The sequence below is a fragment of the Kogia breviceps genome, chromosome 3 (genome assembly GCF_026419965.1).
Source record: "Kogia breviceps isolate mKogBre1 chromosome 3, mKogBre1 haplotype 1, whole genome shotgun sequence".
Lineage (NCBI taxonomy): Eukaryota > Metazoa > Chordata > Mammalia > Artiodactyla > Physeteridae > Kogia > Kogia breviceps.
In genome coordinates this window covers 113,392,590-113,420,065 of record NC_081312.1, presented here as the reverse complement: position 1 = coordinate 113,420,065, position 27,476 = coordinate 113,392,590, and the positions used below count along the sequence as shown (strand labels likewise).

The following is a 27,476-nucleotide window of genomic DNA, read 5'->3' as shown; positions in this document are numbered from 1 at the left end:
CATTCAGAGCATGACAAGTTATATCATTGCCAGTCATTCTACTGTAGAGATAAATGGAATAAAAAATCATTGTTTTGAAAGATTCAATCTCAAAGGGAAATGATCTTGGAATTTATACACATGTACCCACAAAATAAGGTGCTATGATTTATTCTACCAAGGGGAATTGGTCTTGGCTTCATCAGGGTGTTGACATTCAAACTGAATCTTGGCTGATAAGGAGGAGATAATTAAATGGCTAGAGGAATAGTGTTTCATTTAGGTGCATATTACTATGAAAGTATATAATGTCTTTGTGGATTGACAAATAGTAATTTTGCTAGTGGCTAGGGCAGTTTGCAAGAAGAATTTGTAAAGGCAGATTGGGGCTATCCAGATTATTAGTTCATCCTTTGACATGGAGGCTATCAAAAGCTTTTAAGGATATTCCATAATGTTTGAGAGTAGAAATTCTAGAGCCAGACTCCCTGAGTTCATATTCCAAGCTCTGCCTCTTACTAGCTGTGTGACCTTGGACACATTACTTAACAGCTCTCTGCCTTAATATCCCTGTTTATAAAATGGAGATGATAATTATAACTCAGAAGACTGAAGTTATGATTGAATGAGTTAAGGCATATTAGGTACTTAGAAAAAGTGCCTGGCACATAGAAAAATCTCAGTAAGTGTTGCTCTTGTTTTGCTGTTATTATATTCATTGAGGAAAAACTCAAAGGTTATATATAATTGCACTCTTTTAGCCAGAACTAGAGGCATGAAAAGTTTCAAGAGATATTTTAAGGGTAAAATTAACAAGGCTTCAACTTGTTTACTAATTTTATGTAATGAAAAATTTCAACTAATAATGCAGTCTGTGTGCACTATAAAGGCAGGTTTGAAATTTGTATAACATTTTCATGAGTTGCAAACTTATAGAACTTAAATTTTCTAATTTGTGTTTTCTTTTAGATCTTATAGAAAATTTCAGCTGTAGCCCTTGAACTAGAAGCTGAAATAATAGAAGCTGTGTACCATGCATTAGGGTATTGAAGAAAATTAATTTTTGAATTAAATATTTGGAATATAAGGAAGGAAAGGTGACTGAAAATGGGGCGGAAGAAAATACAAATCACACGCATAATGGATGAAAGGAACCGACAGGTAAATGAAAATTTTAATTTATCTATTTAATTGGTGTCAATTTTTTTAAAAAGGAGTGTAGGATAGAATGGTTGATTTTTTTAAAAAAAATTAATTTGAAGTCTAAATATTTTTATTTCCAGACTACATTAAAACATTTAGCAATCAAAAGCTTTTGATTTTTCATCATGTGCTTTAAAGAAACTTTTTTCCTATTATAGAAATCATTTTTGTTAATTATAGAAAACATAAATAAGCAAAATAGGAAAAGTAAAATCACTGCAATTCCACTACTATCATCCATTGTGTAGGTTTATCATAATATATTTAGTCTTCTGTACACTTGATTATGTTTGTTAGTTTTCCATATATTGATGATTATTTTACCACCTCTGTTGTCATAATTAGGTAATACCTAAGTTAACTGTGGTTATCAGTGAATGTGTTCTGGTCAGTTAGATTTTCTGATTCACCAACAAATAATGAGGATTTTTTAACAACTCTTATTATCACAAATATTTCTAAATCATTTATGTATATATCTCAGCTTTAATTGATAAAATATATTGAACTTAATTTTCACTACAATGTCAGTAAACCCTTACAAATTCAGGATAATTATAATGATACTGGTATATGAAGCCCAGAAGTTGTAAGAGTTTAAAGCAGGGGGTGGCAAACTATGTTCCATGGGCTGGCTGCCTTTTTTTTTTTTTTAATAAATAAAGCATTGTTAGGACATTGCCATGTACATTTGTTTACATATTGTCTTTGGCTGCTTTCACACTAAAACATCAGAGTTGAGTAGTTGCCCCAGAGACTGTATGGCCCATAGACCTAAATCTTTACTCCCTGGCCCTCTAAGTAAAAGTTTGCCAATCCCTTCGTTTAAAGGAAAGAAGGAAAAATAATATCATAGACTATTGTAAAGGAACTACTATTGAAAGCATATGCAGAAGGGAGGGATGCTATCTCCAGAAAGGTTGCATATCAGAAGTTTCAAGAGCAGCTGGTTTTTGGAAGCTTACCAGGAATAGAACAGTACTGAAGATGTGTTCTGTAAAGTCTGAGTAGTAGTTCATCCAGTATTACAGATATATTTGGAGACAGAACTCAACTGAGCAGCTGGTAAAGAAGTTAGTGGAAGTGATTAGGGTTGCTGATAGACCGAATTGAAGAGGTCCCTTGTTTCAGCTCATGAAGATTCCTTAGCTGAAGTGTTAAGATTCACAAAGTATGATTTGTTATGAAGGTTGATAAAATAGGGAAGACTGATAAATAATCATACCATCATTCCAAAGGAATGATTCTAGCAAGATTGCAAGTAAATTTCCCTTCACAAGTCTGAGGATTGTGACATGTAGAGGGGGCATGGGGACCTGTTTCATGATCATGTGCAGCATAAATGTAAAATAGGATTTATTGGGGAATAACGTACAAGCAGAGGATTAGCAAAGCACCTAAGATCCCTTCAGCTCTGGGTATCCCATACAGAGTCACGTTTAAATTGAGCATAGATAGACTAGAACTACTAGTGGAAAGGACTCCACATGTTTAGAGGAAAGGACAACTAGGAATATGTAAGTGACTGTGTAATGGGAACTTTTTAAGTTAAGGAAATGAACCTGGTTAAAAAAATGGAGCCTGCCACTATTATCTCAGCAAGTAGAAATAGCCTATTCCTGTGTTGAATTTACCTGCTAAGTCAGCTTCTTGCCAAGCTGCCAAATGGGACAAGGGTATCTGAATTTCTCATCAGATGATTTTGGCAAAAAAAATGCAAAAAATATATAAAAGAGGTAGTTGGGTAGTTTATTTTTAAGCTTAGATTAGGAACAATTTGTCATAAACTAAAAGGGTATCTTAATTTTACTGATTTTGGCATTTGTGGATTCTGAGTTAAAAGTTTCATTATTCTTGCATTAAAGAGGAAAAAATCGTTCCCATGCAGAAGAGATGTCATTTATTTCATCCAAATTTGAATACCTACTTTATCTGAGAGACTGCTAGGCACTGGGAACTCATTAAATACATTTAAGTGTATTGCAGATAGAAGTAAGCTTAGGTGATAGGAGTGTTTATGGAAGAAACCACCAACCTCTGATGGTGGGGTAGTTCAGAGAGCAGTTACTGAAGGAGGTAATAGCAAATAGAGTTTTGAATAACTAGAGTTTTTGAGCTAGTAAGATAAATAACACACTTAAAGTCATTGGAACATCATGTGTTCTTTTGTGCAACATTATGTTTGTGAAATTCATCATTGTTGCATGGATATGTATTTTATACATTTTCATTGATGTATAATATTCCATTGTGTGAATAGAATACAATGTATATATTTATTCTCTTGTAAATAGGCTTTTGGGTTTTAGATCTACTGTTCATTTGGAATTTGTTTTTGTATGTGGTTTGAGGTGTAGGGGTCAAAATTTGTTATTCTTCAGATGGATTTTCAGTTGACCCAGTGCAATTTATTGCAAAAACCATACCAAGAAAGCAGAAAAGAACACATACTCTTCATAAAAAACTCAACAACAGGCATAATTAATCTATGGTGCTAGAAGTTAGGTTAATGATCTTCCTTGGGTCAAGGTTATAATGACTTGGAGACAGGACAAAAGAGTGTTTCTGGGGTGGTGCACCAGCGTATGCTAGATATAAGGCCATATTCTTTTCTTCAAAAATTCACTGAGCCACACACTCAGGATTTGTGTGCTTTCCTTAATGTTATGCTTTAGTACAAAGTTTACATTTTAAAAAGAATTAGACCAAGAAGGACAAACACACAGTTTCATCAGAAGCTTCTAAGTGGAAGTGAAGTCTTTCATTCCTCTAAAGTTTTGTCATCTTCAGTCCTTTTTGCTTCAGCAGCTTTCTCATGTCTTAGAACAGGTATTTGGTGTATTTCACTCTTTTTGTAGTTGATCTCAGTGGGTTCTTTGGTCTTCCATCAGTCACTCCATTTTACTTAGACTCAGACATCCTCTTATACTTTAAATAAAAAATGAAATAGAGTTTAAAAAAATTAAGGCAGAATACAGAGAGCAAACAATACCTCAAACACTATTACTTTTATTATCCAGAAGTAGTGTATGTCAGTTCTGACATATTTGCTGCAGATATCTTTCCTTGTAAAAGAAAAAAATTAAAAATTTACTGTCCTCTGTAATTTCCTAGTCTCATTCCTCTTTGCTTCCCCAAAGTAACCCCCATCATGGATTTAATTTGTATTTTCTTTATTATTTAAGCACATATTACTGAATATTGTTTCAGCATGGTTTAAAAATTTTACATAATAGCATTATTATCTGCACATGCTTTTTCACTAAATGTAGTGTTTTGGAGAGTTGTCTATGTAATTCATTTAGTACAACTAGTTTGTAGGAAAGAATATGCCTCAATTCATTTATCAGTACTTCTATCAAAGAACATTTAGGTTGTTTTCAGTTTTCTAGAAATTTTGCTGCGTATGTTATGTTAGAAATGATGCTAAAGCTACATCTGTGGACATGTCTCTGTGATAAATATCTAGAGGAGTTGCTGGGTTGAGTATGTCTGTCATAGCTTTACTGTGTGGTTTTCACGTTGCTCTCCAAAGTGGTTGTACCAGATGCACTGTAGTAATTTATGAAAATTTCTTTTTCCTATACACTTTGCCTTTTTCCTTCCTTTCTTCCTTTCTCTCTCACTTTATTTTTTCATTTTTTAAAATATATTTTTTGGTCTAATGCAGGTGAAATGTTACCTGTTTTTGTGTTTTGCCCATTTTTTGCTGGATTGTTGATTTTTTTCTTAGAAGTTCTTTATATATTCTAGATATTAATTCTGTATGTACTTAATCTGTTTCAGATAGTATCTTTCAGTCTTTACCAAAACACTTTATAAACACTTCAATGATAGGACTTATTACAGTGTTTTATAGTAGATTATATTGCCTTTACCAATAGATTGTGAACACTTTAAAATGTGTTAAGGCTTGCTTAATTTCCTAAATCATGATCAGTTTTTGGTAAATATTTCAAGTGGACTTCAGATAAATGTGTATTCTTTTAATTGTTGGATGCAGGATTCTACATAAGTCTGTTCAGTCTCATTTTGTGTTCACATTATCTGTATTCTTTGTGTTTTTTTTTTAATGTATTTGGTTTTGGCTCATTGAGACCTGTCAGTAATTGCACTTACTACAATGATGGATTTGTCAATTTCTCTTATATTTTATTAGCTTAATACATATTGTTTTATATATTTGGGGAATATTTCATTAGGCTCATACATATTTAGAATTGTTATATCTTCTTGGTGAATTTTTTAATACACATTGACTTTTTCTGTCCTCAGGAAGGCATGTCTGTCTTAAATCTACTTTCTCACATTAATATAGCTACATCTTTATTTTGGCTAGTATTTTCTTGATAGGTCTAGTTCTCTACATTTACATTCAACCTATGTCTTTATGCTTTAGGTATATCTTTTGTAAATAGCATATGGCTGGATTTTGTTTTTTATATAGTCTGATAATATATCTTGACTGTCCATTTTATGTGGATCTTATTCTTTGTTATCCTTTGTATATATATTTGGACTGGTTTATACCATCTTAGTTGATTTTTTTCCATTTACTGTGAGAACCTGATAGATAGGGGTCGTGGAGGTAAAACTCACAAAAGTGTAGGTATGCCCTCCCAAGACTGGGTCCCCCTTGAGTTCTTAACTTTTATACTTGTCCACAGTGATCCTCCAGCAACTCATCATTTACCGTTAAGATTTTCCTACCCCAGTACTGGTTCCTCTGGAGGTTTCTGCTCATGGCTATGGTAATTTATGATTTGTAGTATCTGCCTGTCTGTCTCCAGTTTGGGAGGTAGAAGTTGCCCTGGCACCTCAACTCTCTGAGGGATCTAAGAAGAGTTGTTGATTTTTCAGTTTGTTCAGCTTTTTACTTGTTGTTAGGACAGAGTGGCGACTTCCATGAGTGTTAAGTGCTGGAGCAGAAACTCAAAGTCTCTCCTGGACTTTTAAATTCCACTCTGAAATAAAATACGTCTAAATATATATGATGTGGAAATCTTTACAGGTACTTGGGATTTAAAACATAGAAGGTCTTTCAGAGTTGGTACAGTTCAACCTTCTTGAAGTCAGAGAATTATATTAGTCCCAGATTTTACACAAAATCAGGAAAGCTGATTAGGTTAAAACCAAATGTGTCTCAGTTTATAGAAGCGCACTGAATTTTGTAGTCTAGCCCTTTAGTCCTATTCTTTTTCTTTATAGTTATTACAGTACTGGAGTAAAACGACAATTTAAAAGTAAAATTTATGGGACTTCCCTGGTGGTCCAGTGGTTAAGAATCTGCCTTCTAATGCAGGACACGCAGGTTTGATCCCTGATCAGGGAACTAAGATCCCACCTGCTGCGGGGCAACTAAGCCTGCACACTCTAGAGCGTGCATGCTACAACTAGAGAGCCTGCATGCCGCAACTAAGACCTGATGCAGCCAAATAAATAAACATTTAAAAATTTTTTAAATAAAAATAAAATTTATGTTTATTTTGCCTGATACGGAAATAGCTTTATTAATACTGATATTTTAAAAATTTCATAATATTTAAAATAAAATGAAATTAAATGTTTCAAGTAAAAAAAATTTTACGCCTGTTGCAAAACAAAGATTCAAATTTATAAGAGGAATTCTTAGTAATTAAAGGAATGGTGGTTGTGTTAATCCTGACTCTTCCAACATAATTTCTCCAAAAATAGATATAGAAAAACAAGAAGAACAAATAAAATTACATAAAACCTACAATCTTGGCACAACTAGAAGGCAAAGCATATCTAAATTTTACATTACCTCCAAGGAGAAAATTATTACCAAGTCACAGTGTGCTGTTTCTTGAACTTCTACTATAAATCTTTGAGGTGAGCAAGCATACATCAGGAAAAACTATGTGGGAAAGAAGAGGAAACCTTGTAGCTGTCTTAAGATTGATTTGAAATCACTACCAAAAAGAGGAATTCTACCCTAAGTCCAAAATTTCTGAAAAATACTATTTGTAGGTCAGAAGGGACCACAGGTAAAGAACGGACTTAAATGTATGTAGTGCTCAAGGAAGTATTATATATAGTCTTGAAAAGGTAACTGTTTGAGGGAGAAGAGGGTAAAAAGGAAGGCAAAGGTACTCTTTGGAGAATGCTAGTTGAATGGAAATGAATATATGGATATATACAGATGGATATACGTATATATCCTTCAAGACAAAAGAATATGCAAATATATATATATATATATATATACTTATCAAAGGACACAAAGCTCTTCTCCCCACTGCCAGTACCCCACCCCCAAAGCCTTCCATTAAAGGGACCATACTTAACTCCTTTAGAAGGAGAGGTGCTCTTGAATTAAGAATATTTTAAACCACTCCCCACTGTTAGTTCTTTCAATAGAAATTCAGTGATGCAAGCAGTATTCTCCTATATATACTATTATAAAGAAGAAAACAAAATGATATTTACTACTATTTGGGTGATAAGATTGTTCCCCCAACAATGAAAAAGTGGGAAAAAACTGCTATATGACTTTCCAACCTGCAATAAATTTCCTTAAACAAGTATTTAGGAATGTTACAGACAAAAAAAATTATGATTCAGAATTTTGAAATACTAAGAATGGAAGTGGATTTTTTTTTAAAGCATGGCTGAAACAGAAAGTGATTGCACTCCAGAATATAAAATGTTAAAGTCATATCAAAACAAAGACTAAATTGCAAAGTGGCCAAGGAATAATAGATTCAAATGAAACCTTAATATTTATTGAAGGAAGGCAGGGAAACAACTAAATGAATGAAAATGAGATAAGTAATTTCAGAGGGTTTGAGAGAAGTGGTTGAAAAGGGAGATAAAGAAGATTGAACTTATGTATAAAGAAGGCCGAACTTATGTATAATTGCAGTCCCTGAAGAAGAAAAACAAAACCATAGAACTAATATTTAAACTATAATTAAAGTTTTCATAAATAAGAGAGAAAGTAAGATGCCAAGGATTAGGTGGACCTGCAGAGATCAACTCTGATACATATCCTACTGAAACTATTAGATTTTAAGGTAAAAAAAAAATCCTTAAGGCTTCTAGGTTTAAAACAACCACAAATTTATAAGTGCAGAGAATTAGACTGGCATCGAATTTTGCAAAATTGAGATAATAAAGCACAAGGCAACAGTAGAGCAGCATTTTCAAAAAATGCAGGGAAAAAAGTCTGAAGCAAAGATTTCATTTGCAGACAAACTGTATTCAAATACAAAGATTATAGAAACAAGTTTTAAACATACTAGAGCTCAGGGAATTCTTCTGTACTTATGAGCTGTTAGTGGGCAATCTAGTAGAGGATAAGCTTCATACAGCTGAGAGATGTCTGAGGAATTAAGCAAAAAAATACATGATCAACATTTAATATACTTAACTATAGATTTTAGCCTAAAGCAACAATGGGGGCAAGGGTGGAAGAATAATGTGTTATATATTATTTATTATATGTTACTTTATTGTGATAAAATAGAAATAATTCAACTGAGACATGGTAAGAAAGGAGAGGGAAAGAGGAAAGTAGAATAAACACTCTGGTTATTGTTTAGGCAATAGGTGGGAGTTAAAGAGTATCATTAAGATTTGACACACCAAATAGTGTAAGATTAAACATGAAAACAGGAGACCAAGGGCATTTTTAAAAGCTGTAACTACAAAGCTAACCACTAGAACAAAAATGCTAATCTTTGTTAAATTTTTTTAAAATAAAGGAGCAAAGAGGACACCTCATTTAGAGAGAGGAAAAAAAATAAGAAATATATAAAATATATATAAGCATTAAATATTTATTAAAGTATTAAAATGACAATGAAATCTATAAGCATTATCAGTCATATCAATAGATGTGAATGGGACTGATTCTTTATTAAAAGAAAAAACATTTTCAGTTTAGTTCACAAGCTCCAAATATAGGCAAAAAGAGACACACCTTAAATGGAATTATCAGAAAGACTGAAAATAAAGATGTGGGAAAAGGTATACCAGACAAATGAAAACAATGAGAAAACAGATTATAATCCTGATATTAGACGATGTAGGATTGTAGACAAAAAAGCATTAAATGGGGCAAAGAAAGATACTTTTCAGTGCTGAAAGTTGTAATTCACCTTGAAGATGTAAGAATTAGGAATAATAGTATACTAAATACTACCTTTATCAAGCAGAAACTGAAAGACATACAAAGAAACATCAATGGAAACAAACTAGTAATAAGATACTTAAACATAATACTCTTAGTATGAAATAGATCAAATGGACAAAAAATAATTGATGGTAAACCAGATCTAAAAATTGACTTTAAGTGATATGTTGAACGCTACACTTAGAAAATAGAGTATATAAGGGTACATAGCGCATTCACCAAAATTGATCATATATTACCTAACCAAAGAAACACCAGTAAATTCAATAAAGGAGAATATTACAAACATATGCCGATTACCATGTAATAAAACTAGAAATTAATTTTGTTTGATGGTTTTTTTGAAAGCTAATTCTACATACGGATTTCTTTTTTGAAAAGTTTGATGCCAGTCTAACAACTTCTGGGTAAAAAGGGAACTATATAACTAAAATAACATAATTTCTAAAAAAAAGAAAATAGTACACAACCATATTTATGGAATATATTTAATGTAAGAAACAGAAGAAAATTCATAGCCCTAAATACTGTCATTAATGATAGTATAGTAAGGCTGTGAAGAAGTAGGCAGTCCTGTGCATTGCAGATGGGAATACAGATTTGTATAGCCATTTGAGGGGACGGTATTTGACGATATCTTACCAAAATTATGTATGCATTTATCTCTTGACCCAGTCCTTCAGAGTATCGATAAAAGAAATGTCTTTTGTTTCTAGATGGTTGGTTTGTTTTTCATAGTGTGGCTTAGCAATTTTAAAACTACTTAAAGTGTAATCTAAGATTGAGCAAATAAGTATATTGTGGATAATGGGAGCTGGGTTTCTTACTGTCAGAGAAGGGAGTTAGAGCTATGGAAAGGGAGAAGCCTGTGGTAAACCCTATGACGTAGAATTAGAATTGGAAGTATCATGGATTTTAATATATTTTGATAAAAATAGAAACATATTGAAGTGTGTTTGTGTGTGTATGTGTGTACATATTTCCTATTTCTGTCTGTTGAGAGGGCCTAGAAACAGTGACACCCAAGTAACTTATCCTCCATATCTTAGTTTCTAAATATAGTTCTCTACCAAAAGGAATCAGAGCTTCCTGGTGAAATGGCTGATCCTAGGGCTGGGGCAGGGAAAGAACAGGAAGAGCCTGGAACATTTGACTGTGCCAGGAAGTTCAAAGAATACTGGGAGCATGTCAAATGGACACAGGAAGCTGACATAGAGGATCTCTCACTGCTGAAATAAAAGACAATTTGAACATCAGAATGAGTAAAGATACGAATGAATTATAACCCATAGAATAAAATAAGAATCCATGAGTTGTTGCTGACATAAATGAATGAATGAATGAAGGGAAAGGAAAACTCTCACAGTAAAATGCCAGTTAGTAAATGTAGATAGAAAATGTAATGGAATTAGAAAATTCCCATTTGACAACCATCATGGTAATAATTTTTCAGGCAGTATTCATCAGTGGATGCAAAAATCAGTTCGTTAAAGTTTGATGAGAAAACAGAATATTTTCATAGAGATCTTCACAATATACTTACTAATTATAGGGGGAAAATAGTAGCTTTGCTGGGGGGAAAAACTGGCAGACACTACCTTAATCAAGCTAACCAGTACTATTTAGGGAGTAAATAGGTATGTAGATTTTCATGAGATGTATTGAGGACACATTGCTTCTAAACTATTCCTGTCCAAAATGTACAATCTGAATATAATCAGAAAGAAACAACAGACAAAGCCAAATTGAGATACATACCACAATATAAATGACCTGTATTCTGCAAAAGTGCCAAGGTCCTGAAAAATAAAGACTGAGAAAGTGTTTCAAATTAAACAGGATGCAGTTAAATGCAGCATCTGATCCTGGATTGGATTCTGTGCTAGAGGGAGAAAAAAAGCAAAACTTTTTTTCCCCTATGAAGGAAATTAGTGGGAAAATTGAATAAGGTTTATAGATTAGATAATAGTGCTATATCCATGTTGGTTTTTTATTTTGATAATTATATTTGTCCTTGTTTTTAATGCAGTATTTAGGGGCAAAGGGACCTTATAACCTGCAGCTTAGTCCAGAGGGTTCAGAGAAAAAGTTATGTGTGTTTAGAGAATGCAAATGTGGTAAAATGTTAACAGGTAATTTGGTGGAAGGATATATGAAAGTTTTGTACTATTTTTTTTTAAACACCTCATTAGAGTTTGCTTTACAATGGTGTGTTAGTTACTGCTTTATAGCAAAGTGAATCAGCTATACATATATGTGTATCCCCATATCTCCTCCCTTGTACTACTTTTTGAAACTTCTCTATGTTTGATATTATTTCAAAATATAAAAGGATGACAAATTTATAAGAATACAGTTAATTTTATATTACTATTGTCATAAATTATTAGCAGTAAACCAGAGTGTTTAAAATAGACTTAAGCACTTATAGACAAAATAAAAAGATTTAATTTATAAAGATTGAAAGTAAAATATTAAGATTGTAGTTTTCACTGTTACGTCTTTGGCTTCACTGTTGAAACGTAAGTGTATTTTGTGCAAATCTTTCTAGTTGCTGAAAAAACTCTTTGCTCTTACTCTAGTTGGAGTAAGCTGGAGGAATGGAGGAGAGGAGGTTGTTATAAGCTAGGTCTCCTCCACTAACTCCATCCTTCATCTTCAACTCCTTCTAATTGATAACTTCAGAGAAATATTTTTTATAAGTATTTTTGGAAAGGACAACAGGGTTTGTCCTAATTTTACTGTTAGTGAACCTAAGTTTTTGTTTTAGAGAGTTTTCTTCAGGCATGTTTATTGGATATTCTGAAGTAGTATTGCCTGTCTTGTGTCTTGTTCATATCTCACTTATTTTGAAAGTCTTTGACTAGAATAGTTTTATTTCTATTCTAGTCTTTTTTTTTTTTTTTTTTTTTTGCTGTACGCGGGCCTCTCACTGCCGTGGCCTTTCCCGTTGCAGAGCGCAGGCTCCGGACGCACAGGCTCAACGGCCATGACCCACGGGCCCAGCCGCTCTGCGGCACGTGGGATCCTCCCGGACCCGGGCACGAACCCGTGTCCCCTGCGTCGGCAGGCGGACTCTCAACCACTGCACCACCAGGGAAGCCCTCTATTCTAGTCTTTGACTAGAGTAGAATTATTCTTGCAATATATGCTTTCCTTTGCTGATTGTCATTTTCTTCAGTTACTAGGAGTATGGTAAAACATACTATATTCTTACAGTGGTATAATAACTGCCAAGATTTTGAAGAACCGTAGTACAATCAGTTTGTAAAAATTTAAAACTTTTAAATGATAGATGATGTGTAAACAAAGGTAATATATAATTGAGAAATCTGGAAAAGTATAAAACATGGTTAATATACCTGTACAAGGAGCTCTCAGACAAGTAATAAACAATTTATAAAATAATCAAAAGATGGGCAGCTTAGAACAAGCAAATCTCAAATGACAACAAATATAAAAAAGATGTTTAATCACTACTAGTTAGGATAATTCATATTGCAGAGACGAGATTTTTATTTTGCACCTAAGTAACATTTATATGAAAAAATTATGAAATTATTCAAAAGAGTACCTTAGAACTATACCCTTTGACTTAGAGACATATCCATGAGGTATAGTTAAATGAGTAAAACAAAATAAAACTGACGAGTCCCAATTTTGTAGAATGCTGACAAGATCCCTTGTATGTGTATACATCTAAATGTGTATATGATTATATGGTCTTATACAAAAGTGTGGAATGAAAAATACTAAGTTGAAAATGTGGGTTAAGAGGTTTATGTTGGTTCAAGGGAAAATAGGGAGGCAAGCAAAACACATTATATTCCATATATGCATTCATATAAAGTCATATATTTGTGTATTAATTTTGTAAGGACTTCTTTAAAAGACTAAATAAAGACGAGAGATTTATTTTTTAAAGGAGAGGGAAGGAACCATTAGAAAGATGTGGTGTGAAAGTGTTCCACAGAGAGGGAAGATAGCAAAGTTCCTAAGGTGGAAAGTAGCTTGTGGTTAAGGAAAACACATAGACATGTATATACACGCACACGCCAGTGCAGCATAATGGATGTAAGATAGAGTGATGAGAAATAAGGTCACATAGTTTGAGGCCAGATCATTTATTCTGTTTCCTTAATGAGTTTGGTTATTACTTTCAGTGCAGTGAAAAACTCTAAACTCCTACTTACACATTTTGATTTATGTTTCAAATATATCACTCTGTCAGGTATGTGGCAAATATATTGTGGGGTACAATAGGTGAAGCAGGAAATCTAATAAGGTGATTATATAAATAATACACATGACAGATTATGTAACTTAACCTAGGGCGATATAGTGGTGTAGATAGAAGTGGATAGATTTGGGATATGTTTTAGAGGTGGAGCTAAAACAATTTGCTGAAGGATTGGTAGGGTAGATTATTGTGATAAGAGGGATCAAGGATAACTCTTAGATATTATTTGGTTTTGTTTGAATGGATGACAATGCCATTTGCTGAAATGGAGAAGACTGTGGAAAGAGCATATTTGTTGCTTTTAAAATCATGAGGCTGGCTGCAATTACCTAGCAAGGACTGTGGGGGTAAAGAGGAGAAGGGAGGGCTTCCCTGGTGGCGCAGTGGTTGAGAATCCGCCTGCCAATGCAGGGGACACGGGTTCGTGCCCCGGTCCGGGAAGATCCCACATGCCGCAGAGCGGCTGGGCCCGTGAGCCATGGCCGCTGAGCCTGCGCGTCCGGAGCCTGCGCTCCGCAATGGGAGAGGCCACAGCGGTGAGAGGCCCGTGTACCACCAAAAAAAAAAAAAAAGAGGAGAAGGGAGCCCAAGTCTAAAGCTCACAGGCACTTCAGTGGGTAGAGGCTGAGCAGAGGAAGAAGGTATAGCTCTAAAGGCTGAGAGGAAGCAGTCACTGAAGTAGGAGGAACACCAGAACAGTGTTGTGCCATAAACAACTGGAAAAGAAAATGTTTGAAGAGTGAGAATATGGTCAACTTTGTCAAACAAGATGTATAGTAAGGTAAGAAAAAAAAATGACCATTGACTTTAATCACATAAATTGAAGGTCACTGTGATGATATTGACAAGTCTTAGTGGAATCTGGGGACTGGATGTCTGATTGCAGTAAGGTTGAGGAGAGAATAGGTGATGAGAATTTAGAGGCAACAACTGTTGACATCTCTTTCAAACATTTTTACTCTGAAGTAGAACAGAAAGAGGGGTGAAGAGAAGGGGTGGTAACTGAAGGGGCAGCATGGAGTCAAAGGAGATGCTAGAGCATGTTTCTGAGCTTGTGGTCTTTGATCTGATAGGAAGGAAACCATGGTGAGGGAAGAGAGTGTAGCATATGGAAAGGAATAGGAACAGAGATGTCAATAATGACAGCAGAGAAGGGAGAGTGTGGAAAAGTACAGATAAAACAATTGAATTGATAGATTTGGTGATGGGAAGTGAGATAGTTGCTGCTGATTTCTGTTTTCTTAATGGTTTGAGGTAAGGTTATCAGTGGAGAGTTGATTTGAGGGAGAGAAGGTAGGAAATACCTGACCTGGAGAATGGGATAATGGGACAAATAAGCCAAGTTATAATGTCAGGCAATGTTAAGTGTTAGTTGAGATTTATGGTCATCAGTTTAGAAACAAAAGGGGGATATGGGTGTGAGTGTGCACGCACACTTAATGTTCCCAGTAATTGTCAGCTACTTGCATAAAGATAAAGGGATAAGTGGGTAAATGTATGGGGGGTCAGTCCTTGGTTGGGGCTGTGCTAAGCAAGTATGTTAATGAGAGAAGAGTAGAGGAGCAAAGGAGTGAAAAATAGTGATGGACCATGAAATCTAAAGAGAAGAAAGGGCATGAGAATATGTAGATAGTAACAAAGTGGTGAGGTAAATGGATTGGAGGACTTGATGAAGGTTAAAGAATTTCTGGAGAGATAATACAAAATAGGAGAGTTGCATAGAAGGCAAAGTAGAATGCGTGAAATTGATATTTTGGAGGTGATGTGATTATTGTTTATGGCAGAGTTAAGGTATGGCAGTAGGAGTGCTTGACATGTGGTGGTGGTTGATCATTTTGGAGGTTGGGAGATAAAGGAACTGAGAGGCTAAGGTATTTGAACTAATTTTTTACACAGTTGCTGAAGTCACCAGAGATAAGAGCAGGATTAGAATAAGAAGTAGTTATGTGATACTTATCAGTGCATGAGGGAGAGGGAGAGTTACCAGGGGTCACCACAAGGAGAGTTTTTGGGTGGTATAAATTTCATGGCTTGAGCTTCAAAATATCTGGGGTTTTTAGAGAAGAAGAAAGGAAAATTGAGGAGAGAATGGGGAGCAAAAAGGACATATCTTCCAGACCCTTGAGTACAAGAGATGTAGTATTTAAAAACAAACTAATTAGTTTCTATTTGAGAGGACTTCAGGTGACATGTTTCAGTTAGAGAAAGAAATATTCAAAGAAGAATTTGAGGACATTGGGGAATTTGCTGATCTAGACTGAAATTCAGTGGGTGCAGTAGAAGAGCTCGGGAAGGAGGAGAAGTATAAATTAGATTAGTGGATGTACTTTGTTGTTTAGGGATTAACGTCTGAGTAAGGAATGGATTACTTGAGGTGGGACTTGGTTTTCTAATGCCATTTTAAGCTGGATGATAAGGGGCCACTGATCAACTGTTTCCTTCTCTGGTTCTTTGCCCACTGCAGCCGAGTGACAGCCAAGGATAAAGGAAGCCTCCTCAGGAGACTACTCTATTAGAGCCCTTGGAGGTACAGGGTATATGTAGGATTGTAGGCCTTTGGCAAATTGAGGAAGAAGACTCATGTGGAGTATGAAGCTAGGAACCTTTTTCAGCTTTGAAATCAGACTCAGTGTTAAAAGAGAACTCATCTTCAGGTAGCCTGTATTCAAGTACTACTAATAACTTGTAATGAAAATATCCTTTTTTCTTTTTTTTTTTGGATTGTCTAGGTCACTTTTACAAAGAGAAAGTTTGGATTAATGAAGAAAGCCTATGAACTTAGTGTGCTCTGTGACTGTGAAATAGCACTCATAATTTTCAACAGCTCTAACAAACTGTTTCAGTATGCCAGCACTGATATGGACAAAGTTCTTCTCAAGTATACAGAATATAATGAACCTCACGAAAGCAGAACCAACTCGGATATTGTTGAGGTAACATATATCTAGTAATGCCTGAATTGTAGATAATAATTAAATCTTGATTTAATAACTTTAACTGTCAGGTTGCTTTTTATATTCAAAATATAAATCGGTTATAGATATAGCTTTTCTCTGAATTGTTTCTTAGAAGGGTCTAATTATTGCTGTATGATGACCCATTTATGTTATAAGCATATCCTAATCATTGAGAAAAAATAAACTAGGTTGTTGTACTATATACATCAGTATAATCTAACATTTCATCTATGATTACTTATTTTGTATGAGTTTTAAAATTAATATTGTAAGAAACTATATCACTTTGGACAGTATGAAGTTATAGTTTTAACATGTCTTAATTATTTCATTACCTCAGTGACTACCCACAACTTTAAACACTAATGAAATGGAAGGAAATGATGTAAATGTTATTTCTATTTTGTTAATAGTGCTTTGGTTGTGGGGGGAGGATTGCCTCATTATTTTTTTTAATCTGTTGCCCTTTGGTATCTCTCATAGTTCTACCAATCTAATTAAGTGAAAATAAAGAAAATGAGTTTTTTAGAATGATTTCAGTCTATTCAGAAAGTGTTTTAAGACAAAACCTTCAAAAAGGAGAACCAATATACTTTCCCCTTCAACTATTTTCTGTTGCAAAAATCTTACAAAAGATAACTTTCTATGTATATTTCTAATAACATTTTAAATTAACATTCTTATTTACTTTTATCTTTTTTGTTTATACTTCGAGGTTTTGTTTTATTTTTGTTCGAAACGGATATTTTTTCGCTGCTTGAAAAGACATATGTTTAATACTTAGTTTTGTAATATTAGAAAACTGTTTCAACGAATTAGAGATTTCCTTGGTTAAAGTACTGAAATCATGGGAAATGATGCAGAACTAGCCATAAAAGAAGAAATGAAGTTCAAATTTAGATATTGAAATTAAGATAGAGAAATATACTTTATTGTATAGGAATCTGATTTATTTGCCTCCACAGATTATGTTATAGTTCTGAAAATGCATTTTAAATTTCCCCTATATATTTCTGCCTTAACCATTCCTTTTTGGACAGTAATTGACTGATTGATTGTTACTGCAAAAAAAAAAATCTGCTACTTTTATTAGAAAAATACTTATTTTTTAATAATTAATTGTTTGAAATGAAAAGTAAAAGTGTAGTATAATTAGAGCTACGATTCCTCTGTTACTTGGTTTTTCTACCATTTTATTTGAGTGGCTCACTCCAGTGTTTATGAAGCTTTTGATCTTGCTTTTGTTGATCACTTCAGTTAAACTACATGGTTACATCTTTAGCCAAACTCCTTAGCACAGCTGTGTTTTAATCAATTGTAAGTTATTTTATATCATTTAGCTTTTTTGGTATATCTTATCACTTATGTGCCATATAAACTGCTTAGTAGACTCTTCCCAGGTTATGTATCACAATGCATTTTGAATCGTAATTTTGTAAATTAGGGCATCTTGGTTTGGGTAAGCTTCATAAAGAGACTTTGTAACGGGCTTTCCTTGAAATAGAAGGTATCCCTGGTGTTTAGTTTAAAATGACATCTTATTTTAAAAACCTCTGTGTCTTATCAAAAGCTCCACTGCCTTAAGTCAAACAAAAAAATAGAGTTGACTTTAATAGTGTCAACAAATAGATATTGAAGCTAGTTTCATTATAGAAGGCAATCACCTCCTTAACCCTAACTACTCTGCTCTTTCATTGCAGCAGTTGTTGTTCTTGGCCCCCGGAAGTTGAGGGTACTTCGCACAGCCTAAAGTTTACTTCCTTAGAGAATATGAAGAATATAGTGTGATTTAATCCTCACAGAATTTTCAGACTACCTCAGTCTTCATCTCTGTTGTGGTCAGCAGTCAAAGTGTAAGAGAGTAAATCCCAAACATTTTTTAGCACTCTCCTATATTATAGTTTGCTTTAGTATGAAGCAAATTGCCATCAATTGCCATTTTGATGTTTTATTTTTTTAATTGAATTTCTTAGATATAAATGAACATGAACATGAACATGAACCAGTAGCTCTTTTTGAAGTTCTGAATTATATAAATACAAGACACATTATGTAAATACAAGACAGAAAACATTGGATTATAAGGGATTTAATTTGTTGTGGTAGGATAAAATTACAAGGCTTAATTCACCTTTCTTGTATGTTAATATCTTACTGAGTTAATTTTCATTTTAAGACAGTAGTGGTTATCCTTGAAAGATGGTCTTTATTCCACATGTAAAGGTGATGCAGCTACATGCTCACTAGTAGTGCATACATACCTGAGTTCTTTTTACCACTTGTGGTGATGGCTTTATGCTAATGCAGCTACCAAGATTGTTGTGAACCAAACTAAATTAACAGGATAAGAGTAATGACGAATACTTGTATAAAGCTTCCTATGGGCCACTTTCTAAGTGCTTTACAAATATCTTATTTAAGGATATTTTTAGAATATCATTTTAAGTATTTTTTCCTTTTACATATAGTTTCTTTTCAAACAGTTGTAGTAATTGGAAGCAAACTTGTTGACGTGCATTTGTTCATTTGACAAAAATGTTTGAGGGACTTCTGCGTGCCAGGGACTCTGCAAAGTGATATTATTTAGAGATTTCTAATTCAAGCCACAAGACTTTTTTTTCTCCTACCTACAGTTTTGTAAAACGTTGAGATACACTTTTACCAATGGAAGATTTTATATTAAACCTCTAACAAATTGGTTCCAGACTCTTGGGCCATCTCATGATGTACTCATTCGCTGAGTACATCAGCAATAAATGGAGGCATGAACAACTATAAGTAATCTACTTTAGAGTGTTTCCTTATGCAATATGACCAACAGTGAAACTAACTGAAAATTTCGTGTGAACAACTTTCATAAGACCTCTAACCTGAATTCACCGATTTCCTGTTGCATATATGTTAGTCTTTAAAATTAGCAGGATTTTGCTTTCCCCCAGAACTAAAATATTCTTTGACAGAATCTTGAATATATTAAAATGGAGTCTTCTGTAGATGTATCAGTATTTCTGTTCTGCTGGATCCTACACACAGGCCCTTTTGGGATGTACTGTGGAGAGAAGAGGGATGGGTGTCCTGTACTGTTAACCACATCTGCATAGTCCATGGCATAAGAATGCATATGTTTTTGCCTGTGGAATTAGATCTAATATGTTTTATGGGAGCACTATAGAATAAATATAATATAGTAAAAGTAGTTGGTATTTGAATATTGTGACAATAAACAGAGGAATACATGATGCTCACATTTATCTACAGGTATTTTTAACCACAGGTGTTAGAAACACATCTACAGAGTGGTGTTTTCTATCTTTGTTTTTCCTTGTTTCATATTATTTATATTTTAAAACTAGTCTCTTAAAATTTTAATCAGTTTTAACATTTTAATCATAGTTGATAAGAATTTCTTTTGTATAGCTTTTTTTTTAACAACAGCATTTACATATTTTAAATTGCATTTAGGTATTTTAAATTAAGGTCTGCAATGTCTTGGATGTATATATCTCCTGTGTTGAGAAAGCTAAATACATGAAAATGGAAATTTACACATTGGTAAATTAGGAGATTGTCATTGGGGTAAACCTTGTAAGAGAATTCATAACTGGATTCTTTGAAAGGAGAGTATCACTGCTGCAGTTAAAATGACATTTTATTTGAAAATGTGTACTGCTTTTCAGGAATATATTCCTTTCAAAATATGAGTTTTACTACTTTATTCCTTATAGTTCATTAGGAAACATCAAAGATATACATTGTATCTTTTTATATTGGTAAGCATTAACACAAAGAAAGGTGGCAGATTTTTGTTTGGTCCTACAAAAGGTAGTAATTTAATTGAAATGTACAAAGAAAATGTTATAATCGCCAGATCTTCTTTTCAGTAAATTGATTTAAAAACTTGTGAACTGTATTATGCAATTTTATAAGAACATTAGATATGTCCTAGAGTATTAGAAACTAGAAATGAAAATCACCCATCTAATTAGTTGCCATTATTCATTCACTTTGAATTTATACTGAATAAAAGCCTAGAACCAATACAAGGGTTCTGCATCAAAATAAAAATTGTGCTAAAAGCATGAAGTGAGGATGTTAGCAGCTGCTACACAATAAATGCCTGAGATTACTTTTGTATCTACTTTTCTTTCACTTTGCAATAATATTTGAAATATTAAATATTTCTGCTCATAATATATTTAAAATAGTGACTTGGTGGCATTGGACATTCAGTAAATAGCTTGTGTGGTGATTCAGATCATTGTTCTGTCATTTAAGGATGTAAATACAGGGGCCATGGCCAGTTATCTCTCTTTTTTTTTTTTTTTTTTTTTTTTTTTTTTTTTTTTTTTTTTTTTTTTTTGTGGTACGTGGGCCTCTCATTGCTGTGGCCTCTCCCGTTGCGGAGCACAGGCTCCGAATGCGCAGGCTCAGCAGCCATGGCTCACGGGCCCAGCCGCTCCGCGGCACGTGGGATCTTCCCGGACCGGGGCACGAACCGTGTACCCTGCATTGGCAGGCGGACTCTCAATCACTGTGCCACCAGGGAAGCCCAACCAGTTATCTCTCTTATTAATATCTTGTGAACTGTTCCCAAATAGAGGTATTTTCTTCACCACAGGAATACTACAGTACTTAAATTATTATTTTTTTTACTTGCATTATTTCATTTGATCTTCATATCCAAGGTAAGCTTTTTCAGAAGCAGAAATTGAGACTAGGGTTAAATGACTTGCCCAGAGTCATGTAGCAATTTAGTGGGAAAACTGGGATTAAAACCTAGGTCTTTAACATTACCCCCTCTCTTTGTTCCCCAGTTTACTGAATCCATTGGAGCTCTGGAACATGTCACCATAATTAGATAAGATTTTATACATATACCAGTAATGTATAACATATAGCAAACGTGAATAAGTTTTCCTCAATAATGAACAGAAAATTAGCAAAGTAATTGCAACAAGAATAATATACAACATTTATCAAGTACTTATTATGACCTGGTACTCTTCCCAGGGCTTTTATTTATATTATCTTATTATATTATTGAATTCCTCTAATTATCCCCATTTCGTAGTTGAGGAAATTGAGGCACAGTGATAAATGAAGTAAGATGATGATAATTTGCGTTCTAAAGGAAGAGAAGATCTGCTTTTTTGAGTCTTAATAGTTCTTCCCTGCTTTCAAATTACAAAGGAATTTGGAAATAATATCTCAAAGGAAAATAGGGAATCAATATAAGATGCATCTATCAATTACTAAATAAAAACAGCAGGTAGTAAAAGTGATCATGTCAGGAGTACATTATTTAAAATCAGTAGTTCTCAAAGTGTGGTGCCTTGACCAGCAGCATCAGGATCACCTGAGAACTTGTTAGAAATCTAAGGTCTTAGGCCCTACCTCAGACCTACTGAATCAGAAACTTTTGAGATGAGGCCTAAGCAATCTTGTATTAACTTGAAGTAACTTGTCCCAAGTGCAGTGAGACTAAAAGCTTCAAGTTAACATGCAATGTCTTGGCAGTGGTTATCCAGCTTTTAAAATATTTTTATCCCTAAGACTATCCTCTGAAATAATTACAAGCAGTGAGCAAGCACAAATTGTAACTTTTAAGACCTTCTAAAAGAGCAATTCAAAGTAGTATGCTGATTTGGTATGAATTGCGAACTAGGGAACACATTTTTAATGGGTGACCTTTCGATTCAATTCTTTATGGTTATACTTGCTTCTTTGAGTGTATTTAGGGGGTATGGTGGGGATGGGTGGGGAGATGGACTCCAGTTCCTCAGCTGAGCAAAAAAGAAAGATAAATGACTTTTGTCTCCTGAGATCATCTAGTTACAGAATTTGGAGGCATGATTATGTTTAGGTTTTCTGACAGTATTATTATGTCCTCAGAGAGCCTTTTTGAGCCAATCAGTTTTTTTCTCCCCATGTTACAGATGAGGAATGGAACAGACAGGGAGTGTTTAAGAGGCTTGCCTAATGTTTTACAGGGCTGCAGTGGAGCGGCAGGGAAAGGGAAAAAATAATGAAACATCTGAAGACAAGACAAAGCTTTCCTCCACCTCCAGCCCCCTGCCCTGCTCTTTTATTCCTAACAGAGCCTGAAGCAGCAGGATGGTGATTCACAGGGTGAGGCATGCAATCCTCATGGCCCTCCTCCTCTTCCCACATGTCCTGCACCATCACCTCACACAGCAATCACCGTAGCTCTTACAATTTCAGTTTTACTCTTTTCATTTTGCTATGTATTTGAATATTATTATTTATCATACAATTATTGGTTTTCATTTATGTGCTTTTTATAAGGAACTATGCATCTCAGCGTGTGATTTTTATTTTCTTGAGGGCAGGTTTTTCTCCATCAGAGATTGATGTTGCTGATATATAAACAGGAGTTCATGGGTGAAAAGGGTGAGATATATATATATATATGTATATATATATTTATATCACTTCATAATATAGCTCACATTTCTGTAATACATTTCTTGTGATTATCGATGAATACTTTTGTATCCTTTTTATTTCCCTATGTGTCATGGATTGAATGTTTTAGTACTTATGATGAGATAAATTGTTCTTTTTTTCTCAGGAAGTTCTTTGATACATTGACAAAATTTTTAACCAGTGAGAAAAGGAGGGAACAGGATTGGGAGAGTGGTCAGAGAAAACTTCATCTAGAGGTGACACCATCACCTGAGTCCTTTAAAGGATAGGGTTGGAGAGAGAAAAGGGGTTAGAAGAAAGGTGTTGTAGGTCAGGAGGGACAGCTTATGTGGAAAGTAGGAAATGAAGTATAGCATACTTATTTTATGGAATTAAAATCAGCTATGAATAGCTGTAGTGTAGTGTGAAGAGTGGAAATAGCTAAAACCTGAGAAGTAAACCAGATTCTGAAGAGATGTATAATACCCTTGACTTTCTCCTGAAGGTTTGGATGCCTATTGAAAGAGCCTAATAGAATAGCTGCCTGCGGTTTTACTGACTCTCTTGCACTTCCCAAGCTGTAAATTCTGTTAGAATTGCATTGTAATTTTTTTGAAAGGGGCTGAAGAGAAGTGAAGAGAAAAGGGTAAAAATATTGAATGTAATGCATTATTTCTTCATTTTTTAATTTATTGAACTGATATTTATCATATCATATATGAGGCATTGTACTGGACACTGGGAATATGGTGGTAACTGGCCATATTTCTTCTGTTTTTCTAACAGGATTATGTGTGGCTATTTTATTATCTTACTTCAGAAGTCCCTTTGTTGGATACACTTCAGTATGGATTCAAGGCACTTAGAATCCAAAGATTTTGATGTTTACCACCAAATATTAACCATTCAGCATATAAATATTATATTACTATTAGAGCTAGAAGCTCATTTAGAGCAAAAGCTGTAGAGTACTCACCATATTTAACAATGTTATGGGTATACCTGAAAAGTGAGATCTATCTGTAGTCTAAGTTGTATTTCAGTTCTCTTATATAAAGGTAGCTAAGGCAGACATGCAGTATAAATGCAGTATGTATATATGTGCAGTATACATATAGAAAAAAACCAATATTCACATCATACACAAAATTTCTGTGGAATAGAGAGTTTGCATAGGGGAGTAATAAAGGTAAGGAAGAAGCAGATTGGGTATAGTTGATGGAATGCCTTGAATACCAGGCTGTAACATTTGATATTTGTCCTATGGGCATTGGGCAGCCGTTAGAAGTGTTTAAAAGTTTCGGTAGTCAAATAGTTATTGTAAGAGTACTCATCTGGCAGCAGATAATTAACATTTTAAAAGAAGTTTATAGTTTTAAAAATAGACTGTTACTACCTCACCTCTTAATTTTGGTAGCTTTTTAGTAATGTTGAGATTTGTATGATGAAGAATGCTATTCCACTTGGTTTGAATGGGGAAGAGGGATTAAAGTGGGGATTTAGGCTGTGTGCTAAAGTGTGTGATGTATTCACACATGACACTTTTTCTTAATTGAGCTATAAAAATTTTGAGTACATTACCTGTAGAAAAGGAAGTGTTTAGAATTTGACCATAATGTGAATATGGTCAAATATTACTTTATAAATAGTCTGTACAATGTGATCTCCTTTAATACAGCAATTTAAAGTATTTTTACTTAAAATCACTTCATTATTATTATGCAAAAATGACAGAATGACCAAAATTATTGTGAAAAGGAGTTTGTGTTATGAAAAGGTTTGGAAACCTTGATCTAGTTCTGTACTTTATTTAATTGATAAGGAAGCTGGGGTCCAAACAAAGTAAAGAACTTGTCCAAGATTCTACCAGTACATAATGACAAAACCAAGACTTAAATAATGTTCTCTTGAAAGTCTTGGGTCTATCTCAGCGGTCCACAACCTTTTTGGCACCAGGGACCAGTTTTGTGGAAGACAGTTTTTCCACGGGGGCGGGTGTGGGGGATGGTTCAGGCAGTAATGCGAGCAATAGGGAGCAGCAGATGAAGCCTCACCTGCTCACCTGCCGCTTACCTCCTGCTGTGCAGCCTGGTTCCTAACAGGCCTTGGACTGGGTTGGGGAACGCTGGATCTCTTTGAAGACTGTAGATCCTTTAAGGCAAAGACTTTGAGAAGGAGCATTAGTATTCTTCCTGGTGGATTCCCACAGATCCAGCACATGGCTTAATAGTGACCTATAAAACTGAGCTAAAAGCAGTGTTGCTCACTTCAGTGTTAATTCATTTATGATACTCTTAAAAATCTATCAAATGTTACCCAAAGCTAATAAGGACAAAAACATAAAGTATCTTTAAGTGGAAATAAAGCTCAAGAATGAACAGAATGTGATTTTCTTCGCTCTGTAACACTGGAAATGATGCCTTTATTTCAGTATCTCCCCATCTTCCACATCTCCTCCCTGTTTATATAACTTCCAACTTTTAGACAAGTAAACAGACTTTAAAAGAAAAAAAAAGTACAAGTGCTTCCGGTGTAGTGCAGTTTATGCATTCCTGAAAAATTTTACAGACTGCAAAACCTATGCAACTTTGTATTCTGAGCAACAACATTAACTAAAACTAATTAGTAATTGAGAAGATAGTTTGAACTGCTCAGTGAGGCACCTTAGTGTAGCTGGTGACTACAAGAGTTGGTATGATAAATTCACCAAATTAATTACTTGAATAGAAATGCTGGCAACACTTTAATTAGGATGGAGATAGTGGGTCTTAGGACAGTACAGATGGCAATGTAGCAATGAGCCATGGGGGGAAGGGGAGGTTAGCATTAAAGTGGGCATGGGAACCTGCAACAAGGCTGGGAGTACTGCTCTGAAGCCCTCGTTTAAAATTTTGTTATAATACAGATAAATGTTCCTGCTGTCAGGAGGACATTTCTCCTTTCCTCCTGAAGCTTGTGATGCTGTTCCCTCTTTCCTGGCTCCCCTTTCCTAGGAAAAACCAGCAATGAACCAAAGTGACTTCTTTATTATACTTCTTATACTTCTTTATCATTCTCTGTTTATAAGTTTCATATGAGCTAATTTGCATTCCAAAACATGTTTTATAGTAGAGCAGACTACTGTTTAATAATAGAAGGGTTTTTCTTTCCCTCCCTCCCTCTCCCTCTCCCGCTCCCTCTCCCTCTCCCTCTCCCTCTCCCTCTCCCCCGCTCTCCCTCTCCCCCTCTCCCCCTCTCCCCCTCTCTCCCTCTCTCCCTCTCTCCCTCTCCCCCTCTCTCCCTCTCCCCCTCTCTCCCTCTCCCCCTCTCTCCCTCTCTCCCTCTCTCCCTCTCTCCCTCTCTCCCTCTCTCCTTCTCTCCCTCCCGAGATAGTGTTCATCAGCTTATGTTCATCTGAATAAACGGCTGCTATGTAAAAGAAAATTATTCAGAGATGGGAAGTTGTATTATCTTTTTAGTTTCCTTTGCAATATAAAGAAGGTTTTCATAGATTCTGTTGGCTTTTGTTTCATATAGTTCAGTTCATTGTTATTTTTTTTAACATCTGTTTTGGAATATAATTACTTTACAATGTTGTGTTAGTTTCTGCTGTATAACAAGGTGAATCAGCTGTATGCATATGTATATCCCCATATCCCCTCCCTCTCGCGTCTCCCCCTCACCCTCCTTATCCCACCCCTCTAAGTGTTCCAAATCACCGAGCTGATCTCCCTGTGCTATGCAGCTGCTTCCCGCTAGCTATTTTACATTTGGTAGTGTATATATATTCATGCCACTCTCTCACTTCGTCCCAGCTTACCCTTCCCCCTCCCCGTGTCCTCAAGTCCATTCTCTACGTCTGTGTCTTTATTCCTCTCCTGCCCCTAGATTCATCAGAACCATTTTTTATTTTAGATTCCATATATCTGTGTTAGCATACAGTATTTGTTTTTCTCTTTCTGACTTACTCTATATGACAGACTCTAGGTCCATCCACCTCACTACAAATAACTCAATTTTGTTTCTTTTTTATGGCTGAGTAATATTCCATTGTATAGATGTGCCACATCTTCTTTATCCATTCATCTGTTGATGGACAGTTAGGTTGCTTCCATGTCCTTGCTGTTGTAAATAGTGCTGCAGTGAACATTGTGGTACATGACTCTTTTTGAATTACAGTTTTCTCAGGGTATATGCCCAGTTAGTAATCTTAATCTATCTGGATATAGGACTCAATAGGTACAGATTCCAATGTGATGATTATTCATAATGATAGTAATAAACATTTCCAAAGTTTTTAGTAAGCTGCATGAAGTACTTTCACACTACTTGGTACTTTTATAAATCATTGCCTCAGGTATCTTTCAGTATGTGAAATTGAATGCTCAATGAGGCAACTTTGTGTTGCTAGTGGCTACCATAGTGGGTATTATAGACATACCTGAGGTTAACATTAACAATTATTTTTGTTCTTTTTATTGAGATATAATTCACAGACCATAAAATTCACCATTTTAAATTATACAGTTAGTGA

The 27,476-nt window shown here is 34.7% G+C and overlaps 1 protein-coding gene across 34 annotated transcripts in view; it reads left to right on the top strand.

The window, feature by feature from the left end:
* MEF2A (myocyte enhancer factor 2A) overlaps positions 1-27,476 on the top strand; it is a 181,831-nt gene that overhangs the window by 87,863 nt on the left and 66,492 nt on the right. For all 34 annotated transcript variants that reach the window (XM_067029499.1, XM_059058526.2, XM_067029512.1 and 31 more), the window contains 2 exons: positions 949-1,140; positions 16,310-16,513. In XM_067029499.1, the coding sequence (XP_066885600.1) occupies positions 1,087-1,140; positions 16,310-16,513 (258 nt within the window). In that variant the 5' untranslated portion in view covers positions 949-1,086. The remainder of the gene's footprint in view (positions 1-948; positions 1,141-16,309; positions 16,514-27,476) is intronic.